This window comes from Pseudophryne corroboree, chromosome 12 (genome assembly GCF_028390025.1).
Source record: "Pseudophryne corroboree isolate aPseCor3 chromosome 12, aPseCor3.hap2, whole genome shotgun sequence".
NCBI classification, from domain to species: Eukaryota; Metazoa; Chordata; class Amphibia; order Anura; family Myobatrachidae; genus Pseudophryne; species Pseudophryne corroboree.
Genome location: NC_086455.1, coordinates 131937558 through 131954323, shown reverse-complemented (window position 1 = coordinate 131954323; position 16766 = coordinate 131937558). Strand labels below are relative to the sequence as shown.

At 50.0% G+C, this 16766-nt stretch overlaps 1 protein-coding gene across 5 annotated transcripts in view; it reads left to right on the top strand.

Annotated features, from left to right (window-relative positions):
• The first annotated feature begins 2739 nt into the window (after positions 1–2739).
• Positions 2740–16766, top strand: part of ARHGAP11A (Rho GTPase activating protein 11A) — a 188912-nt gene continuing 174885 nt past the window's right edge. For 2 of the 5 annotated variants that reach the window (XM_063948035.1, XM_063948034.1), the window contains exon 1: positions 2742–3536. In XM_063948035.1, the coding sequence (XP_063804105.1) occupies positions 3399–3536 (138 nt within the window). In that variant the 5' untranslated portion in view covers positions 2742–3398. Of the gene's footprint in view, positions 3537–16766 lie in introns of all 5 variants that reach the window. The other 3 variants (XM_063948031.1, XM_063948033.1, XM_063948032.1) reach the window with 3 other exon arrangements.

The window sequence follows — 16766 nt, the reverse complement described above, 5'->3', positions numbered from 1 at the left end:
GCACAGCCGACGGGGGACCAGCGATGAACGAGCGTGGGGCCGCGCATCGTTCATCGCTGGAGCCTCCACACTGAAAGATATGAACGAGTTCTCGTTCATATCTTTCAACAAATCGGCATGTGTGTAGGGCCTATTACACTCCTGCCCACCTCACCTTATTTCAGTCAATTCAGCATGCAGCAGCTGAATTTAAGTTTGCTGACCTTATATTGAAGTTCGCTGGCCTACAGCCAGCTCTGAAAAAACTTTCAACACCTCCTCCATATCACCTCGTTATTCCACTTCGTAGACAAACGAAGGTTTAATGAATGCTTTCTGTTGTGCCAGTTTGAGTAAAAAAGCAAACTAAGACAAATTCATCTGTGCACTTTTATCTCTCACTGGTCACTTCACCACAAATAACACACGTGATAAGACAGCTGCTTTCAAGTCACACAGGGAAAAAAAACTTTTAAAGCTTGTGACAAGCTGACAATTTACTTAAGCTGTTCCCTGAGCCATCTGTTGCGTAGCAATAGTGGTCCCTCTTCGGGTGCCAAATGTGAAAAGGTTCACAAAGGGGGGGGGGGGGGAACAGACAAGAGAAGCATCTCATCTGGATGCACTGGAACCACAATAATCAGTTTCAATTAACACTCTTTATTAAATACACGGTAAAATTATTTCTGAGACTGGTGAAATATTAAAATATAGTGTGACAAGAAAATAGTGTGATATTAAAACGACAAAAAAAAAACGTCAAAGTTTCTAAGGGGTCTATTCATGCAGCAGTGAAAAGCCCTGTTTTGCGTTAAACAGGGCTTTTCTCTGCCTACTGCAATGCACAGAACGGGTTACCGTGGAGAAGTCTCTGACTTCTCCAGCGGTACCCCCGCTCTGTGCCTGAATCGCATCACCATACCTTTGTATGGTGAGTGCGATTCATGAAGGTGCGGAGAGCACTGCTTTCCGCTTCTCCATGGAGTTCAGGTTCGCCATCTGAGGACAGCGTAACCTGAACTGTAGTGCAGAGACGTCAGGGAAGCTCAATGCTTCCCTGATCGCTGCTCGGCACCTCGCGCTGGCTCCGCCCCCCGACCTCCCAGCAACCACTGCGGCCTGCCGGGAGGTCACCAACCTACGCATGCGCAAAGGGACCCGCCGCTGGACTCCGCGCATCGCAGGGAGGGACTGCTGGAGAAGACCTCACCGCAGGAGCCCCAGACACCGCAGCGCATCGTCGGAAGGGTGAGTATACATGAATTTCTACTTATTACAGCTATACATCGCATCGAAGAGATGCGATGTATAGTGGTGATAAGTAGCAATTCTGTTTTCGTCTTCTACATGAATAGACCCCTTATACCCCTTTCACATCGCACTGAAAACCCGGTATCGACACGGCATATTGCTGTGTCGAAACGGGTCCGTGTGCGATGTGAAAGGTCCTTTGTTTGATTAGCGGGTCGCCTGACCCGGTAATTCAACCCGGTAAAAAAGAAGGGTTCTTACCGGGTTGATTACCGGGTCAGGCGCAGTGTGAATGGGAGCCGTTCCGATGCGAATCGGCTCCCATTCACAGCATAGGCAGAGGCGGCGCAGGAGATGAGCTCATCTCCCGGCGCCGCCTCCACCCCCGCCCCTGCTGCGCCCTCCGCTGCTGTGGCAACCGACCCGGTATATTGCCGGGTCGGAAAGCCAGCAACGGAGCGCAAATGCCGGATCCCACCCGGTAAGTATACGTTTCTCTTACCGGGTAGGATCCGGCATTTGCGATCTGAATTCAGCACAAGTGTGACTCTTATTACTTGTAATGAAGCTGTTTTGCTTATACAGTCTGTGTAAATTCGAATTCTTTGTAGTGTTGTTCTGCACGTTTATTATTCAACAGCTTATTCTCAGTACACTATGATCTCCACCTCACAGCAAATGTATCATGTTTGTAACATTCCCATTGAGTATCGTGGCCTATTGCAACCAAAGTATCTTTTCTCGTGATATTCTATCCTCAGAGCGATACTTTGTTGTTTCTATATGGCACACATACATATGGTTCGTGTCTGGGACTCCAGGTCGACACCAAAAAGGTCGACACACCTTTGGTCGACACCACTTGGACGGCACACTTTAGGTCGACATGGACAAAAGGTTCGACATGGAAAATAGGTCAAAGTATGAAAAGGTTCAAAAAAAGAAAAAAAATTGTAAAAAAAACTCATGTCGACCTAAGGTGTGTCGACCGAAGGTGCGTCGACCTAAGGTGCATCGACTTGGGAGTCCAGATACCACATGGTTCACCTGTCTTTAATATATCACGTTGGGCCTCATGCATTTGTTTCTATTTTGGGCAGAGAGAAGTTTGTGAGGTGTACACACAGTTACATACCCTCCAACATGACCCGCCCCACTAGGTACAAAATGCTCTGTTTCTGGACTTCCCTTTAAATTTATGATTTCCATCACCTGTGAAGAAACAGCTTTCTTATCATTTAACTAGTTCAACACAGGTGATGGAAATCATAAATTAAGAGGAAAGTCCAGAAACAGAGCATTTTGTACCTAGTGGGGCGGGTCATGTTGGAGGGTCTGCAGTTACTGTTTAGCATTTATTTAATTTATATTATATCTTGCCGATAACATTATTTCTTATCTTTCAGACATATCTCTCAGTGTGGTTGGTATATTACTAATCCGTTGTTATTACCCACAACAGGGGAAACCTGCGAGTGCGGCATATGGGAAAGGTCCTTAGCACGAAGAGAAACTGAACGCTATGTTACCTTCGTGCTAGGGACCTCCTCACCACGAAGAGAAACTAGACGCTACCGTCACACAACGGCTCCCGTGCCGGACGTGTCACCGCTTACCTCACACCCAGCGCCGCCCCTCGCCCTTCGCTTTGGTTTTATTATATTAGTTTAGCTCAGGCGCAGCGCGGGCAGCCCCGTTCCCATAGCAGCCAGGGGCCTGATGTTTGAATCCTCTGCTGGCCAATGAGACTGTAGTTGGGGAGAGCGGGAGGGAAAGAGAGAGACTGTGAGGAAACGGACGGGACAGGACGAGAGAGAGAGAGAGAGAGAGAGAGAGAAGGGGTCGGGATAAGCCCGGGGACGGAGGAGATGTGGGGTAGATGGGAAAGCAAGTGAAGTGCGGGAGTAGGACGTGAAGTGCGGGACTAGGCGCAGGTCTGAGGGAACTGGTGGTGCTGGTCACATGACGGTGGCTGGCAGGGTGAGTGGGGTAGAGGACACGGAGTGTGTAAGTGATTAGTGGGGGCTGTGGAACGTGACATAGGGCCGGGGTCAGTTGGTGATGGGCGCAGGGAGGCGGGTGAGGTGAGTAACGGTACGAGCAGGAGGTAGGTGGCATCTGCCCATGCAGCGAGACTAGACGGAGTGTCAGGCACCGGTAGCGTCAGCATGAAGCCGGCCCCGGACTATGCCAGCCTGGCCAGGCTCACTGTCATCCAGCATCTGCGCTCACATGGAATCAAGATCAAACACTGGAACAGCAAGCAGCGGTCTGAGCCTGGCAAAGGAGCACTGCTGCCCAGCACTGTGAGTATGAGAGCCTGGCATGGGGGTGCTGCTGCCCAGCACTGTATGAGAGCCTGGCATAGGGGTGCTGCTGACCACAGTGAGTATGAGAGCCTGGCATGGGGGTGCTGCTGCCCACAGTGAATATGAGAGTCTGGCATGGATGTGCTGCTGCCCACAGTGAGTATGAGAGCCTGGCAGGGGAGTGCTTTTGCCCACTGTGCGTATGAGAGCCTTGCATGGGGGTGCTGCTGACCACAGTGACTATGAGAGCCTGGCATGGGGGTGCTGCTGACCACAGTGACTATGAGAGCCTGGCAGGGGGGTGCTGCTGTCCAACACTGTATGAGAGCCTGGCTGGGGGCTGCCCTGCACTGCGAGCATGAGAGCCTGGCATGGGGGTGCTGCTGCCCACAGTATTTATGAGAGCCTGGCAGGGGGGTGCTGCTGCCCAGCAATGTGAGTATGAGAGCCTGGCAGGGGAGTGCTTTTGTACTATGAGAGCCTGGCAGGGGGGTGCTGCTGCCCAGCACTGCAAGTATGAGAGCCTGGCAGGTGGGTGCTACTGCGAGTATGAGAGCCTGGCAGTGTGGGCACTGCTGCCCACAGTGATATGAGAGACTGGTGGGGGGTGCTGCTTCCCACTGAGTATGAGAGCCTGGCAGGGGGATGCTGCTTCCCACTGTGAGTATGAGAGCCTGTCAGGGGGGGTGCTGCTGCTCAGCCCTGTGAGTATGAGAGCCTGTCAGGGGGGGGGGGTGCTGCTGCCCAACACAGTGAGTATGAGAGCCTGGCAAGGGGGTGCTGCTGCTCAGCACTGCGAGTACGAGAGCCTGGCATGGGGGTGCTGCTGCCCACAGTGAGTATGAGAGCCTGGCAGGGGGGTGCTGCTGCCCAGCAATGCGAGTATGAGAGCCTGGCAGGGGAGTGCGTTTGCCCACTGTGAGTATGAGAGCCTGGCAGGGTGTGCTGCTGCCCAGCACTGCGAGTATGAGATCCTGTCAGTGTGGGCGCTGCTGCCCACAGTGATATGAGAGACTGGTGCGGCGGCTGCTTCCCACTGTGAGTATGAGAGTCTGGCAGGGGAGTGCTGCTGCCCAACACTGTGAGTATGAGAGCCTGGCAGGAAGGGGGTGCTGCTGCCCAGCACTGCGAGTATGAGAGCCTGGCAGGGGGCTGCTGCTCAGCACTGCAAGTATGAGAGCCTGGCATGGGGGTGCTGCTGCCCACAGTGTTTGAGAGCCTGGCAGGGGGGTGCTGCTGCCCAGCAATGTGAGTATGAGAGCCTTGCAGGGGAGTGCTTTTGGAGTATGAGAGCCTGGCAGGGGGGTGCTGCGGCCCAGCACTGCAAGTATGAGAGCCTGGCAGGGGAGTGCTTTTGCCCACTGTGAGTATGAGAGCCTGGCAGGGGAGTGCTTTTGCCCACTGTGAGTATGAGAGCCTGGCAAGGGGGGTGCTACTGCGAGTATGAGAGCCTGGCAGTGTGGGCGCTGCTGCCAACAGTGATATGAGAGACTGGTGGGGGGATGCTTCCCACTGTATGAGAGCCTGGCAGGGGGGTGCTGCTGCTCAGCCCTTTGAGTATGAGAGCCTGGCAGGGGGGTGCTGCTGCTCAGCCCTGTGAGTATGAGAGCCTGGCAGGAAGGGTGCTGCTTCCCAGCACTGCAAGTATGAGAGCCTGGCAGAGGGGTGCTGCTGCCCAGCACTGTGAGTATGAGAGCCTGGCATGTGGGTGCTGCTGCCCACAGTGAGTATGAGAGTCTGGCATGTGGGTGCTGCTGCCCACAGTGAGTATGAGAGCCTGGCAGGGGGGTGCTGCTTGCCAGCAATGTGAGTATGAGAGCCTGGCAGGGGAGTGCTTTTGCCCACTGTGAGTATGAGAGCGTGGCAGGGTGTGCTGCTGCCCAGCACTGTGAGTATGAGAGCGTGGCAGGGTGTGCTGCTGCCCAGCAATGTGAGTATGAGAGCCTGTCAGGGGGATGTGCTGCTGCCCAGCACTGCGAGTATGAGAGCCTGGCAGTGTGGGCGCTGCTGCCCACAGTGATATGAGAGATTGGTGGGGGGATGCTTCCCACTGGGAGTATGAGAGCCTGGCAGGGGATGTGGTCAAGATGCCGCCGGTCAAAATCCCGACCGCCGGAATCCCGCCATATTCTCCCTCCGTGGGTGTCCACGACACCCATAGAGGGAGAATATAATAGTGTGCCGAGCGAAGCGAGCCCGCAAGGGGCTGCGTTCCGCTCGCCACCCCTGTCGGGATTGTGTGGTCGGGATTCCGGCATCGGTATTTTGACCGGCGGCATCTTGACCGCATCCCCTGCCATCCCGGCGGCATTTAGTACTGATCCCCCTGGCAGGGAGGTGCTTTTTCTCACAGTCATTATAAGAGCCTGGCAGGGGGGTGCTGCTGCTCAGCCCTGTGAGTATGAGAGCCTGGCAGGAAGGGGGTGCTGCTGCCCGGCACTGCGTGTATGAGAGCCTAGCAGGGGGGTGCTGCTGTTCAGCACTGCGAGTATGAGAGCCTGGCATGGGGGTGCTGCTGCCCACAGTGAGTATGAGAGTCTGGCAGGGGGGTGCTGCTTGCCAGCAATGTGAGTATGAGAGCCTGGTAGGGGAGTGCTTTTGCCCACTGTGAGTATGAGAGCCTGGCAGGGGGGTGCTGCTGCCCAGCACTGAGAGTAAGAGAGCCTGGCAGGGGGTGGTAGCTGCTGCCCAGCAGTGTGGGCATGAGCTCTTTCTGGCCACTACAGTCTCTGATTACCAGATACACATTGGGCCTAATTCCGAGCTGATCGCAGCAGCAAATTTGTTAGCAGATTGTCAAAACCATGTGCACTGCAGGGGGGGCAGATATAACATGCAGAGAGAGTTAAGGGCCGTATTCACGGCCTGATTTGGGGAGAGATGTGTGCTGAGCGAACCGCTCAGCACACATCTCTCCCCCCACTCAGCACAGCGCGATGTGTGCTGGGGGGGCACTAATTTCACCCAGCGAGTGAAATGAGTGACCTGCTAGATTGGCCTGCATGCAGGCTCAATCTAGCACCAGCGATAGGGACGCGCAGGGGTTGCGCATTGCTATCGCTGTGGGGGTACACATGGAGAGATCACTGCTTAAAATTAAGCAATCTAGTCAGATTGCTTAGATTTTAAGCAGCGATCGCTCCGTGAGTACCCCCCTTTAGATTTGGGTGGGGTGTGTTCAAACTGAAATCTAAATTGCAGTGTAAAAATTAAGCAGCCATTATTTACTCTGCACAGAAATGAAATAACCCACCCAAATCTTACTCTCTGCAAATGTAATATGTTCCACACCTGCAGTGCACATGGTTTTGCCCAATTGCTAACAAATTTGCTGCTGCGATCAACTCTGAATTACCCCCATTGTGCGCCTGATAGGACCTCTGTGCCATCCATGCTGGGCAGCTACAAGCTGTACTGATGTGTACCTGTGCACTGTCACACTGCTGTGCTTACACTGTGTTATTTATATTCTGCACTTTTATGGCAAAGCAGCATTCTGCTGTAATAAGTCCTTAGGCAACCTTACTGGTTTATTTATGCAGCTGCCTAAAGCAAAGAACTTTCCTTATCAGTATTTCGTGCCTGAGCATGCAGAAAGACAGCGGAGCAGGAATGTGATCACTTCAGATCCTTCTTATACCAAAATCTGGACACTGCAGTCATATTTTTATATAATTCCACTTGTTGAGATCTGTTATCCTGCGACAAGAAGTGTGATTAGACTCCAGGCTTCTGAACATTGCCATAGTGTTAGGTTGCAGTATGTACATGTTCATTTATACCCCTTTTCCACCCATAGCATGGGTCGTAGCCGGGAGCCTGACACGGCTGCGACCTGTGCTACAGCCCCCTCCCCCTTTCCCACAGCGCTCACCAACCCGGCATATTGCCGGGTTGGTGACGCTGCTAGTGACGCGGCAGGGGCGGCGCTGGGAGATCACATGATCTCCCAGCGCCACCCTTCCATACACTGTAAACGGGAGCCGTGTCGCATCGACTTGGCTCCCGTTCACACTACACAGCTTACCGGGTTGAACACGTGTTCAACCCGGCAAGCTACCCGGGTAGGATTCCCGAATCACTTGATCCGGAATTTGCAGGGGGAGCCTTTTATACTAGGAAAAAACACGGGTAAATGCGCGCCCCCGCCCAAGCGCAGCAGTAGCGGAGAAAGGCACCTTGCTGAAGCATGGCGTGCGAACACTGTGCACTAATTGGGGTTCCTGGTCACTGTACCGAGAAATCAACACCAAAAAAACTAAAACTCATGTCGACCTAGTACAGGTCGACCTAGAAGCCATGTCCACCTACTTGACCAATAGTGGTCGACCTAAGTCTAATCTACCTAACATACCACACCCTGTGCAGAGATGCCCACTACAGAGAAAATTGCAGATTTATATTGTAACTTCTAATTTATTGTTGTTGGAAAAATGAATGTTAAGGGAAAATGTAATCTTTAACAAGTAGGGCTCTTGTGTGCACCTGCTCCATAGTTCTCAAGTCTAGTTTGTGTGATTGTGTAACTATGAGGCTATACAACAAATGAAAAGAAACATATCTTAAATGAGTATGTTTATATTTTCATCAGTTCTTTAAGCTTAAGGGCCCTACACACCTGCCAAATTGGCCGGTACGATTTATTGTTCATTTTTGAACAATATCTTTCATGTCGTCCGTCAATATCGCCAAGTGTGTAGGGCCCTTTAGCTCTCGCCAAGGGGGCACTGTCATTGTGTCTATTTTTCTGAGCTGAATAGACTAAACATAAAATGAATGCTGCTTGTCAAATACCCTTGGCATTTATTTATAAAAGTCTGGAATGTGGCAGTGAGAACTATTTCGGTACACTGTGCTGTTCTAATACAGGTTGAGTATCCCATATCCAAATATTCCGAAATACGGAATTTTTTTAATGAGAGTGAGATAGTGAAACCTTTGTTTTTTGATGACTCAATGTACACAAACTTTGTTTAATACACAAAGTTATTAAAAATATTGCATTAAATGACCTTTAGGCTGTGTGTATAAGGTGTATATGAAACATAAATGAATTGTGTGAATGTAGACACACTTTGTTTAATGCACAAAGTTATAAAAAATATTGGCTAAAATTGCCTTCAGGCTGTGTGTATAAGGTATATATGAAACATAAATGCATTCTGTGCTTAGATTTAGGTCCTATCACCATGATATCTCATTATGGTATGCAATTATTCCAAAATACGGAAAAATCCCATATCCAAAATACGTCTGGTCCCAAGCATTCTGGATAAGGGATACTCAACCTGTACTAAAAAACCTGTAAAAAAACTTGCAGCAGTGCCTTGGATTGGTGGTCCAGAACCATTCCAAATTATTTATGGTCAATGTAATAGGCAAAACCAGTGCTGGTGGCTGCTAGTCATAAAATGTGGACAAACAGAAGTACATCTTGTCCCTCACCACACAATTAAACCTAAGGATGACAAATAAACACAACTTACTTTAATATTTGTTTCTAAATTTCTTGATAGGAAACTTTTGACCTATGGGTGCCATGAAAAAAGTTCTGATACTATAGGCTGCCGTGATTCAAAGAAGTTTGGGAACCACTGTCATACAGAATCTATTGGCAGACTAGATGTGCTTAGTGGTTCTAAAGGTGGGTACACACTGATAGATATATCTGCAGATCAATTGATCTGCAGATATATCTATGGACACACTGCCCGATCCGTCAGGGACTGACGTCATCACGCCCGGTTCAGCTGTCAGTCACCGCCGGCCGCCGCAGCATGTGTATGGGCGGCCTGCTGGTTGCCCGTATACACACAGCGATGCGCCAATATATCGGTAGATATATTGGCCGTCGGTTGTGCTGCGGGGCCGACGCGATATGTCTGAACGACAGAGTTCACAGATATATAGTCCGTACACACTGGCCGACGGATCCGCGATATATCGGCCAGTATGTACCCACCTTTAGCTGCCATCAAATTCTGTTACTATGTAGCAAGTGAGTTTAGAGCACCAGCGTTACGGAACATAAGCGAAAAGCCTGAGTGACTGCCAGGACAGGGTGGCATGATCATTTTTAGACAGGGAAGTAGGGAATGACCATGCTGGATTCATTGAAAGATCTCAGTGGTACACTTCCAGTTTATTGACTCGTGTACATCTCTCAATGGAGCAGATTCAATTAGCCGAGGGAATTACCTCACTTCTGCGGCACCCTGGCTTACTGTCCAAACAAGCTATTCAATTGGCAATTTCCACATTCAGTAAGCTCGCTGCTAACACACATTAACGCACAACTACTGAGCTAAGTGCGCAGCTTGCTACAGAGGGTGCACTTAACACAGATTTCTCTATCGTCCTAAGTGGATGCTGGGGTTCCTGAAAGGACCATGGGGGGATAGCGGCTCCGCAGGAGACAGGGCACAAAAAAGTAAAGCTTTACTAGGTCAGGTGGTGTGCACTGGCTCCTCCCCCTATGACCCTCCTCCAGACTCCAGTTAGATTTTGTGCCCGAACGAGAAGGGTGCAATCTAGGTGGCTCTCCTAAAGAGCTGCTTAGAGAAAGTTTAGTTTAGGTTTTTTTCTTTACAGTGAGTCCTGCTGGCAACAGGATCACTGCAACGTGGGACTTAGGGGGAAAGTAGTAAACTCACCTGCATGCAGAGTGGATTTGCTGCTTGGCTACTGGACACCATTAGCTCCAGAGGGATCGAACACAGGCCCAGCCGTGGAGTCCGGTCCCGGAGCCGCGCCGCCGACCCCCTTGCAGATGCTGAAGCGTGAAGAGGTCCGGAAACCGGCGGCTGAAGACTCCTCAGTCTTCATAAGGTAGCGCACAGCACTGCAGCTGTGCGCCATTTTCCTCTCAGCACACTTCACTGGGCAGTCACTGAGGGTGCAGAGCGCTGGGGGGGGGCGCTCTGAGAGGCAAATATAAACCTTATACAAGGCTAAAAATACCTCACATATAGCCCATAGGGGCTATATGGAGATATTTAACCCCTGCCTGACTGGAAAAATAGCGGGAGAAGAACCCGCCGAAAAAGGGGCGGGGCCTATCTCCTCAGCACACGGCGCCATTTTCTGTCACAGCTCCGCTGGTCAGAACGGCTCCCAGGTCTCTCCCCTGCACTGCACTACAGAAACAGGGTAAAACAGAGAGGGGGGGCACATTAATGGCTATATATATATATATATTAAAGCAGCTATAAGGGAGCACTTAATATAAGGATATCCCTTGTATATATAGCGCTTTGTGGTGTGTGCTGGCAGACTCTCCCTCTGTCTCCCCAAAAGGGCTAGTGGGTCCTGTCTTCATTAGAGCATTCCCTGTGAGTTTGCGGTGTGTGTCGGTACGTGGTGTCGACATGTATGAGGACGATATTGGTGTGGAGGCGGAGCAATTGCCAAATATGCAGATGTCACCCCCCAGGGGGTCGACACCAGAATGGATGCCTTTATTTGTGGAATTACGTGATGGTTTATCTTCCCTTAAACAGTCAGTTGAGGACATGAGGCGGCCGGACAATCAATTAATGCCTGTCCAGGCGCCTCAAACACCGTCAGGGGCTGTAAAACGCCCTTTGCCTCAGTCGGTCGACACAGACCCAGACACGGGCACTGATTCCAGTGACGACGGTAGAAATTCAAACGTATTTTCCAGTAGGGCCACACGTTATATGATTTTGGCAATGAAGGAGACGTTACATTTAGCTGATACTACAGATACCGTAAAACAGGGTATTATGTATGGTGTGAAAAAACTACAAACAGTTTTTCCTGAATCAGAAGAATTAAATGACGTGTGTGATGAAGCGTGGGTTGCTCCTGATAAAAAGTTGATAATTTCAAAAAAGTTATTGGCATTATACCCTTTCCCGCCAGAGGTTAGGGCGCGCTGGGAAACACCCCCTAAGGTGGACAAGGCGCTCACGCTTATCCAAACAAGTGGCGTTACCCTCTCCTGAGACGGCCGCACTTAAGGATCCATCAGATAGAAAGATGGAAGTTATTCAAAAGAATATATACACACATGCAGGTGTTATACTACGACCAGCTATAGCAACTGCCTGGATGTGCAGTGCTGGAGTAGTTTGGTCAGAATCCCTGATTGAAAATATTGATACCCTAGATAGGGACAATGTTTTACTGTCGTTAGAACAAATAAAGGATGCATTTATCTATATGCGTGATGCACAGAGGGATATTTGCACACTGGCATCTCGGGTGAGTGCTATGTCCATTTCAGCCAGAAGAGCCTTATGGACACGACAGTGGACAGGCGATGCGGATTCAAAACGTCACATGGAGGTTTTGCCGTATAAAGGGGAGGAGTTATTTGGAGTTGGTCTATCAGACTTGGTGGCCACGGCTACTGCCGGGAAATCCACTTTTTTACCTCAAGTCACTCCCCAACAGAGAAAGGCACCGACCTTTCAACCGCAGCCTTTTCGCTCCTACAAAAATAAGAGAGCAAAGGGCTTGTCGTACCTGCCACGAGGCAGAGGAAGAGGGAAGAGACACCAACAGGCAGCTCCTTCCCAGGAACAGAAGCCCTCCCCGGCTCCTGCAAAAACCTCAGCATGACGCTGGGGCCTCTCAAGCGGACTCGGGGACAGTGGGGGGCCGTCTCAAAAATTACAGCGCGCAGTGGGCTCACTCGCAGGTAGACCCCTGGATCCTGCAGATAATATCTCAGGGGTACAGGTTGGAATTAGAGACGGATCCTCCTCATCGTTTCCTGAAGTCTGCCTTACCAACCGTCTCTTCCGAAAGGGAGAGGGTGTTGGAAGCCATTCACAAGCTGTACGCTCAGCAGGTGATAGTCAAAGTACCCCTATTACAACAAGGAAAGGGGTATTATTCCACTCTATTTGTGGTACCGAAGCCGGATGGCTCGGTAAGGCCTATTCTAAATCTGAAGTCCTTGAACCTCTACATAAAAAAGTTCAAGTTCAAGATGGAGTCACTCAGAGCAGTGATAGCGAACCTGGAAGAAGGGGACTTTATGGTATCCTTGGACATCAAGGATGCGTATCTACACGTTCCGATTTACCCCGCACACCAAGGGTACCTCAGGTTCATTGTTCAAAACTGTCACTATCAGTTTCAGACGCTGCCGTTCGGATTGTCCACGGCGCCTCGGGTCTTTACCAAGGTAATGGCCGAGATGATGATTCTTCTTCGAAGAAAAGGCGTATTAGTTATCCCATACTTGGACGATCTCCTAATAAGGGCAAGGTCCAGAGAACAGCTGGAGACAGCTTTAGCACTATCTCAAGAGGTGCTAAGACAACACGGGTGGATTCTGAATATTCCAAAATCCCATTTAATCCCGACAACTCGTCTGCTGTTCCTAGGAATGATTCTGGACACGGTTCAGAAAAAGGTTTTCCTTCCAGAGGAAAAAGCCAAGGAGTTATCCGATCTGGTCAGGAACCTCCTAAAACCAGGAAAAGTGTCAGTACATCAATGCACAAGAGTCCTGGGAAAAATGGTGGCTTCTTACGAAGCAATTCCATTCGGCAGATTCCATGCAAGAATATTCCAAAGGGATCTGTTGGACAAATGGTCAGGGTCGCATCTGCAGATGCACCTGCGAATAACCCTGTCACCAAAGACAAGGGTGTCACTTCTGTGGTGGTTGCAGAAGGCTCACCTATTAGAAGGCCGCAGATTCGGCATTCAGGATTGGATCCTGGTGACCACGGACGCCAGCCTGAGAGGCTGGGGAGCAGTCACACAAGGAAGAAACTTCCAGGGAGTATGGACGAGTCTGGAAAAGTCTCTTCACATAAACATTCTGGAACTAAGAGCAATCTACAATGCTCTAAGCCAGGCGGAACTTCTCCTGCAAGGAAAGCCGGTGTTGATTCAGTCGGACAACATCACGGCGGTCGCCCATGTAAACAGGCAGGGCGGCACAAGAAGCAGGAGTGCAATGGCAGAAGCTGCCAAGATTCTTCGCTGGGCGGAGAATCACGTGATAGCACTGTCAGCAGTGTTCATCCCGGGCGTGGACAACTGGGAAGCAGACTTCCTCAGCAGACACGATCTTCATCCGGGAGAGTGGGGTCTACATCCAGAAGTCTTCAACATGTTAATAGACCGTTGGGAAAGACCAATTGTAGACATGATGGCGTCTCGCCTCAACAAGAAACTGGACAAATATTGCGCCAGGTCAAGAGATCCACAGGCAATAGCTGTGGACGCACTGGTAACTCCTTGGGTGTACCAGTCAGTGTATGTGTTTCCTCCTCTGCCGCTCATACCAAAGGTATTGAAGATCATACGGCAAAGAAGAGTAAGAACAATACTAGTGGTTCCGGATTGGCCGAGAAGGACTTGGTATCCGGAACTTCAAGAGATGCTCACGGACGAACCGTGGCCTCTACCTCTGAGAAGGGACCTGCTACAGCAGGGTCCCTGTCTTTTTCAAGACTTACCGCGGCTGCGTTTGACGGCATGGCGGTTGAACGCCAGATCCTAAAAGGGAAAGGCATTCCAGAAGAAGTCATTCCTACCTTGATTAAGGCACGGAAGGAAGTCACCGTGAAACATTATCACCGCATTTGGCGAAAATATGTAGCGTGGTGCGAGGATCGGAGGGTTCCGACGGAGGAATTCCAACTGGGTCGTTTCCTACATTTCCTGCAATCAGGATTATCTATGGGTCTCAAATTGGGATCCATTAAGGTTCAAATTTCGGCCCTGTCAATATTCTTCCAAAAAGAATTGGCCTCTGTCCCTGAGGTCCAGACTTTTGTCAAGGGAGTACTGCATATACAGCCTCCTGTGGTGCCTCCGGTGGCACCGTGGGATCTAAATGTAGTTTTAGATTTCCTCAAATCCCATTGGTTTGAACCATTGAAAAAGGTGGATTTGAAATATCTCACATTGAAAGTGACTATGTTACTAGCCCTGGCCTCTGCCAGGAGAGTATCTAAATTGGCGGCTTTATCTTATAAAAGTCCTTATCTAATCTTCCATTCGGATAGGGCAGAACTGCGGACTCGTCCGCATTTTCTCCCTAAAGTGGTATCAGCATTTCATCTGAACCAACCTATTGTGGTGCCTGCGGCCACTAGCGACTTGGAGGACTCCAAGTTGTTGGACGTTGTCAGAGCCTTAAAAATATACATTGCAAGGACGGCTGGAGTCAGAAAATCTGACTCGCTGTTTATATTGTATGCACCCAACAAGTTGGGCGCACCTGCTTCTAAGCAGTCGATTGCTCGTTGGATTTGTAACACAATTCAACTTGCACATTCTGTGGCAGGCCTGCCACAGCCTAAAACTGTAAAAGCCCACTCCACAAGGAAGGTGGGCTCATCTTGGGCGGCTGCCCGAGGGGTCTCGGCATTACAACTCTGCCGAGCAGCTACGTGGTCGGGGGAGAACACGTTTGTAAAATTTTACAAATTTGATACCCTGGCAAAGGAGGACCTGGAGTTCTCTCATTCGGTGCTGCAGAGTCATCCGCACTCTCCCGCCCGTTTGGGAGCTTTGGTATAATCCCCATGGTCCTTTCAGGAACCCCAGCATCCACTTAGGACGATAGAGAAAATAAGAATTTACTTACCGATAATTCTATTTCTCGGAGTCCGTAGTGGATGCTGGGCGCCCATCCCAAGTGCGGATTATCTGCAATACTTGTACATAGTTATTGTTAACTAATTCGGGTTATTGTTAAGGAGCCATCTTTAAGAGGCCCTTTCTGTTGTCATACTGTTAACTGGGTTTAGATCACAAGTTGTACGGTGTGATTGGTGTGGCTGGTATGAGTCTTACCCGGGATTCAAAATGCCTCCCTTATTGTGTATGCTCGTCCGGGCACAGTACCTAACTGGAGTCTGGAGGAGGGTCATAGGGGGAGGAGCCAGTGCACACCACCTGACCTAGTAAAGCTTTACTTTTTTGTGCCCTGTCTCCTGCGGAGCCGCTATCCCCCCATGGTCCTTTCAGGAACCCCAGCATCCACTACGGACTCCGAGAAATAGAATTATCGGTAAGTAAATTCTTATTTTTTCCTCACTGCTTCGGAGGCTGTTTGTAAATATCCACGTTAAATGTCCCCTCGGGCTTACCGCGTGGGGAAGTGAATGGTAATTTATTAGCTCTAGACAGAGCTGCAGTAAGCTTGTGTACACACTATGCCGATGGATCCGCTGACAGTGTCCGAATACACGCGATATATCTGTGAATGACTTATTTCACAGATATAGCGCATCAGCCATGCTGCATGGCAGATGCGATATATTGGCAGTTATTCACATCTACTTGTGTGTGTACAAATGACCGACCCATATGCTGGCCACAGGAACTAGTGAAAATGACGTCACAACTGGTTCTTCCAATCACATCATGTGACTGGTAAGTTTTTATACACACTATCATTTGTGTATAACCGTTACCACATCGTTAGGTCGGTTGAATGGACAGTCCATTGTTTTCCGATTAGAGGGATCTAACAATGATACTTTATCTTCATTTTGGGGCTGATTTGGACCTGATGGCTGCCGTGCGTTTCTGCACAGTGGGCGATCAGGCCTGAACCGCGTATGCACCGCCATGCGCAGGCGCGATGGAATGGTGAGAAAAATCCAATCGCTCCGGCAAACGCAAGGAGATTGAGAGGAAGAGGGCGTTTGGGACCAGACGTTTGGAGGCAGGATTCCTGACGTCAGCTCTGGCCCCCGACCATCGCAGTGGCTGAGTAAGTCCTGGGCTGTGCAGAGACTGCACAAACTTCTGTTTGTGCAGCTCTCCTGCACATGCGATCGCACAGCGATTTCCCCCTCTCCCTGTAGGCAGCAACTACCTGATTACAGGGATGCAAAAAAACGCACCCTAGTGATCAGGTCTGAATTAGCCCCTTAGTACGAACTTGTTCACCTGATCCGTGATGTTTCTTTCTAAGGGAGAAATTTAATTGTTTCAATGGGCGCCTGACAGAGCTGTTCAATATTTGCTCTGATCAGGCGCAACTTACATGGACTCCAATTACTTATTTCAGTTGTCGCACCTATAGCCACTGGTTTTGGTCGTGTAAAGTGGCTAAACCCATCTAAAGTAATGGTTATGGCGCCCCCAAACAATAGTTTGAGTGACCAAAATCACAGACTTTTCGATTATTTGGCAGCAACAACTGAATTGCTCAGTCGGTACCCAAAATAAAACCATTGCATCTCCCACTTAGACCACAAAAGTTCTCCTTTAGTGCCTTTT